Source organism: Cnephaeus nilssonii, assembly GCF_951640355.1.
Source record: "Cnephaeus nilssonii genome assembly, chromosome: 13".
NCBI classification, from domain to species: Eukaryota; Metazoa; Chordata; class Mammalia; order Chiroptera; family Vespertilionidae; genus Cnephaeus; species Cnephaeus nilssonii.
Genome location: NC_137084.1, coordinates 22,611,241 through 22,617,680, shown reverse-complemented (window position 1 = coordinate 22,617,680; position 6,440 = coordinate 22,611,241). Strand labels below are relative to the sequence as shown.

At 40.8% G+C, this 6,440-nt stretch overlaps 1 protein-coding gene across 1 annotated transcript; it reads left to right on the top strand.

Annotated features, from left to right (window-relative positions):
* Positions 1-2,581: 2,581 nt before the first annotated feature.
* FSHB (follicle stimulating hormone subunit beta) lies at positions 2,582-5,355 on the top strand (the record flags this gene model as incomplete). The annotated part of the gene is made up of 2 exons (XM_079786862.1): positions 2,582-2,740; positions 5,125-5,355. 2 exons carry the CDS (start codon positions 2,582-2,584, stop codon positions 5,353-5,355), a joined length of 390 nt encoding a protein of 129 aa, XP_079642988.1.
* Between the last annotated feature and the right edge of the window lie 1,085 nt (positions 5,356-6,440).

Here is a 6,440-nt window from a genome sequence, read left to right as displayed (position 1 = left end):
TCCCATTTCAACTGACAGTAAGTTTACCTTTCAGGTTGTTCAGTCCAGAATCTTTAGAATCATCATTGTCTCTTCTTTCATTCAACATTCATCCATCAGAAAATTCTGTTGGCTCTACTTTCAAAATATATCCAGAATCTGATTATGTCTGATTACCTCCATTGCTACCACACTAGTCTGAACAAATATCATTTCTCACCTGGTTGCTTCAATTGCATCTAATAAGTCTCCTGTTTCTACTTTTGTTCCTTACACAGAAGCCAGAAGGATACTTTTAGACCTAAATCAGATCATGTCACTCCTCTACTCAAAATCCTACAACTTGTCCCCTCTTACAGACAGTCTACACCAAAGTCATTTCATTGGCCTAAATGGTCCTATATGATTTTACTCCTGTTGTATCTCGGACCTCATATCCTAATATTTCCACCATTGTTCTTTCGCTCCAGACACACTGATTAGTTAATAAATACTTTTAAACAAGTCAAACCCAGTCTCCAAGGAGCTCACAGTCTACAGGACAAAACAGAGGTAGATAAATAATTACAAACAGAAGGTGGTAATTAAAGGTCTCTTCTGTTTCCCATTCAAAACTCTGGGAGGTGAATGTTAAAAGTTGAGAAATTTGCAAAGGCTGGGAGTGATGTTAGAGAACACAGGAAGGAAGAAAGGACTTTTCAGGCAGACAAGCATTGCAAGTGCAAAGATCTGGAGAGATGAATCAACAGAATCCTATCTAATAAAAGGGGAATATGCTAATTGACCTCACACGATCACAAAGATGGCAGCGCACACAGCCAATAAGGAGGGAATATGCTAATTGACTGCCACGCCCTCAAAGATGGCGGCACCGACAGTCACAAGATGATGGCGCCCAGTCCCCTCAGCCCTGCCAGGATGGCAGGCGCGCGGCAAGGCCAGGCCCGCTCCGCGCACCTGCCTCCAGAGTCCCCCAGACCCCTCAGCTCCCCAGCAGCCCAGGGCTGGCCCAAGGTGCAGGCAAGCCTCGGATGGTGGCTGCCCAGCTGCCCATGGCCAGCCTGAGGCACAAGCAAGCCTCAGATGGTAGCTGCCCAGCCGACACCCGAGGCGCAGGCAAGCCTTCCTGCCCAGGGCTAGCCCAAGGTGCAGGAAAGCCTCAGATATTGGCTGCCCAGCCACCCAGGGCCACCCAAGGCTCAGGTAATCAGGACCGGCTGAGGTTTGCGCTGCCGCAGCAGCAGAGGTGTGATGGGGCGTCGCGCCTTCCCCTGATCACCGGGTCGCCTCCCGCCCCTGAGGGATCCCAGACTGTGAGAGGGGGCAGGCTGGACTGAGGGACACCCCCTCCAGTGCATGAATTTTCATGCACCGGTCCTCTAGTATTTACAGAATTACAAATAAAGCATCAAAAAATAACATTTGAGATAAGGGAATCTGGATGTAGGAGGCAAAAATAAATATGGTTTATACTTTAGATAGGAGTCAGATCATGAAACACTTTCTATTTGTTTCTTTCCTAACAGTTTTCAATATGATCACAGAGCAATTTATTAAATAACCATGTAATTTTGATGCACCTCCTCGATAGGACCAAAGCAATACTTGGAAAGGATTCTGAATCCCCCGAGTTAAAGATACAAAAGAAAAACCTAGAGTCACATTTAATTTGATAAGGTAAAGGAGTGGGTGTGCTGCTATATCAAATTTAATTTGTATAAAATCATCATCTCTGGTAACATTATTTTTCTTGATCTACTTCGTTTAGACTACTTTAGTAAGGCTTGATCTCCCTGTCTATCTAAACATCGATTCACTTACAGCAGGCTTCAGGATAACATTGGTCTTATTAATTCCTGGTAAGTCCACAAGGTATTAGTTGCACACAATACTGTATAAAAGGTGAACTGAGACTTAACTCAGTCTACAGCTTTCCCCAGACAAGGCAGCAGACCACAGGTGAGTCTCAGCATCTATAGTTATCAAGTGGTGACAGTTACTTTCAAATTACAGATTTTTCAGGATCTGGAGAACAAATCTAGAGCTTTTGAACTGTCATGTAGGAAATTTGTGCTTGTCAACCTAGCTTCTTAAATATGGTTAATACAGTGTATACTTCCTGTTAGCAAGAAATTGACTTTACAGACCTCTGAAACAAACAAAGGTGAGTAAAAGCAAATTAAAATATATGAGATGCTAGAAATGATGAACTAATTTTGTAGTACAGAATTTTCTTCTTCTTTTTAAACAAAAATAATCTTTAAAATGATAACAAAGGGACAAATATGATGATCACATTACTTGCTTCAGAGTAATCACTTTAATTCAGTAATACTCTAATCTTTACATACTGCTTTACTTACATCATTATATTGGAGTTTTGACCTATGTTTCTACTTTGACAAAAAAAAATGAAGAAGGAGGAGGGTAAGAACAACTATTTGTTCAAGAAACTAGGAAGAAAAATAATTGCTACAGCAAATGTGACTGGGGCAGATGAGTAAACCAATTAATTCATTTTGGTTTGGTCAACTTACGTAATAATTATAACTCTTTGAGTTTTGTTTTCTCATGGCCTTAATTGTTTGCTTCATAGTCCAGGATGAAGTCAGTCCAGTTGTGCTTTCTTTTCTGTTGCTGGAAAGCAATGTGCTGCAATAGCTGTGAGCTGACCAACATCACCATCACAGTGGAGAAAGAGGAATGTCGCTTCTGCCTCAGTATCAACACCACTTGGTGTGCAGGCTACTGCTACACCCGGGTAGGAACTCTGCTTTGCTGGAAGTGAGGGTGCTGAGGGTCTATAGAAGACAAATTTTATTAATTCCCATTTTATTAGTATTTTAAGTTTCCAAAGGAATAGCCATGAGTCCCTTAGCCAAATACTGTCTGTGTTATGATTAAGGTTAATTACCATGATATCAGTTAGATATTTGGGTAAATTTAGGGAGGCCTCAGATCTGATTTGATCAATCAGGCAGTAAGCCAACTCTGCATTAAAATTAAAAGGAATTCTATGATAGATTTTACATATAGAGAGGAAAACATGCAAACATACATATATATTTAGCAATAGAAGATTTACAATATTCACCAAAAGCTAACTTCTAGGAAGATGGTATTTCATGTATGTTATGTATTTCTATTTCTACATAACTGAAGCTATATATTTGCAATGGAGATAGTACCAAAATACGTTTCTAAGCCACATAAAAACACAAACATCCACATTATACTAGTAAACACTGCCGTATTTTCCCTCCTGAATACAAATGCCAGTAACGGTCTTGAGAACACATTCAATCCTTGCAGACTGTTACAACCAAATGAATCTGCAAACCCACTCACTTCCTTATACTGTTGAGAAAACCAAGGCACAGAGGCATAAAACCACTAGTTTGTAGTCACAGTTTCTTTGCGTCAATCCAAGTAAGAAGGCAGCTCCTACTTTTTCTTTATTTTTGTCCCCTATAACACCTGATTTTTTATGCAGAATTCCATTCTATGAACTGAAACTGAAAATAGCAACTTTGTGTTTGTGTGTGTGGTGGGTTTTTTGTTTGTTTGTTTGTTTTTCACTTTTTTAATCCTCACCCGAGGATATTTTCCCATTGATTTTTAGAGAGAGTGGTGAAGAGAGAGGGAAGGACAGAGAGAAATATCGATGTGAGAGAAACACATAGATTGGTTGCCTCCTGCACCAGCCCCAACCAGGGCCCAGGCTGGGAGGAGCCTGCAACCGAGGTACATGTCCTTGATGAGAATCGAACCTGGGACCCTTCTATCCGCAGGCCGACACTCTATCCACTGAGCCAAACTGGCTAGGGCAAAATAGCAACTTTTTAATGAAATATACTTTATTGATAGCAAATAAGTACGATCAACCTCCACTTAATGTACAGTTTATTGTACCTTCTTAGGATATAGACTTGTTAGCATGATATTGAAATAAATTAAGCAGCTGTGATCATTTCTTCCCTCAGTGCAAACAATTTTTTTTTATTCAAAAGTGTTGGGACACACCTGTTCTTCCTGGATTAAAATTTCTTATATGCAAACCATGTACCCTTTGAAACTGAGAGCACTGAAAAATATAAAGCACTTAAGAAAAGAAAATGTCTACAGAACTGTAGAATATTTGAAATCTTTTGTGAGCCTTTATAGCAGTGGTGGCGAACCTATGACACGCGTGTCAGCACTGACACACGTAGCCATTTCTGATGACACGCGGCCGCATGCCGAGGATGAAACATTTGCTGCTCCTGAGGATGAAACATTTGCGAAATAATGTTTTTTCCTCAAAGTGACACACTACCCGAGTTATGCTCAGTTTTTTGGCGAAGTTTGACACACCAAGCTCAAAAGGTTGCCCATCACTGCTTTATAGTCATATTAAACTAAGCATTAACATTCCATATTATGTCTCTTTGACCTTCTAAAAACACACAGGGACAATATATTTGGAAACATTTATTGAGAAATTAAACTTCAGTGTTTTATGGTTTAAGTTGTCATTAATACAGCTTCCAACTAAGTACAAAAAGTTAACTTAAGCCCTAGCTGGTTTGACTCAGTGGCCTGTGGACTGAAGGGTCCTGGGTTCAATTCCGGTAAAGAGCATGTACTTCAGTTGCAAGCACTGGGGCAGGTGCAGGAGGCAACCAATCGATGTGTCTCTCTCATCAATATTTCTCTCTGTCTCTCACCTCCCTTCCACTATCTCTAAAAATCAATGCAAAAATATCCTCAGGTGAGGATTAACAACAACACAAAAAAGTCAACTTAAAATGTCTGTCATGTCTCCCTTGCTCATCATTTTTTTATATTGAAAAATACATTTTGATACAGTCTATATATTCAAAGTTTCTCTATGGTTTGAGAAATAATTAATATTTTGATATAGACAGAAGAAGGAAAAGGAATGAATTATATTTTCTGTAAGATTTCCAGAACAGCCAGGAACATGGTATAGCATATAGGTAGGTCATTTATGAGATCATGTTCCCTTGGTTAGGTATTCCTTAAGTGAGCTTTAATGGGTAAATGTTAGAGCAAGCAGTATTAAATTCCTATCACATTTTGATTAAGCTAAGCAGAAACTCCCAGAATACTGTAACCTAACGCTCTCTTTCCTAAACTCCTCAGGATCTGGTATACAAAGACCCAACCAGGCGCAATACCCAGAAAGTATGTACCTTCAAGGAGCTGCTGTATGAGACAGTGAGAGTGCCTGGCTGTGCTCACCAGGCAGACTCCGTGTATACATACCCAGTAGCCACTGAATGTCACTGTGGCAAGTGTAACAGAGACAGTACCGACTGCACCGTGCAAGGCTTGGGGCCCAGCTACTGCTCCTTCAGTGAAATAAAAGAATAAGGAGCAATGGACATTTTAGGCTGCCTACCCTTGTCCTGAAGGACCAAGATATCCGAAAAGTCCATGTGTGTACAACATGCAAAGGCTGCAAGCCAATGTGGCCTAGGGGAGCATCCAACCCCACTGATCCCAGCCTCTCCAGAGCTTGAGAGTGCAAGAATTGAGAGTGGTGGAGCCGGGAGCCTGGCACCACTCCACCCTGTATCTTAGGTCAGGTTCCTTAAGTTTTACTTAGTCTTACTTAACTTATAGACACATGGATACCTTCTGTTTATTAATCTTAGAAACCCTCTTAGTCAATCCCTTCCCCTTGGGATAGGGATACCTACACACAGAGGGAGGAAATGAGATGGGAGTGGGTGAAAGTACTAGATGCTGCATTCTTCTGATGGACTCTTGGGCCCTCAAAAGCAGGGCCAGCATCTTCTTCATCATTGTAGCATTGGCGTCTAACACCATGCCTGGAATTTAGTGAGAAACTCAACAATGGCTTCCTTAAGGAAAGTAAGAACAGAAAGGTAGGGGGTAGGAAAACACTGAAAAAGGATGGCTGATGAGGCTGCCCCAACAATGGCAGTCAGTCCATGGGAATGAGGGCATCAGTTCCACCTCATCTCTCCTCCTCTGGCACACGGGACAGGTTGCACCTCTATGAATTGCTCGGTACAGATGGGAATTAAGATTTCCAAGCTATTACTTCCAAGCCCTTTAGATAAGGGCAAAATCAAGAAATGTTAATGTGGGCCTACGGAAATTAGCCCACATCTATTCCAACATTTAAATAAATTGAACAAATTCTGCCAGGCTCCCGCAAAATTCCCTTTAAAAAGTAAAAAAAAAAAAGGGGGGGGGGGAATGTATTACCTTGCCCTCTGGACTGGATTTGCTCCTTGGAATAGAAGGGGATTTGCAAGTAGGTTAGAAAGCAATTTCAGCAACTTATTAAGTGCATTTATCTTATCTACAAATACATTTGTGTAAATAAATAGCTCTTTTAGAAAGAATTAGCCATGAAGAAAAAGAAAACTTGTTTTCTAGAATCCTCTCTACATCAGTCTTCTCTTTTGTTTATTCAAGTTCTCCAA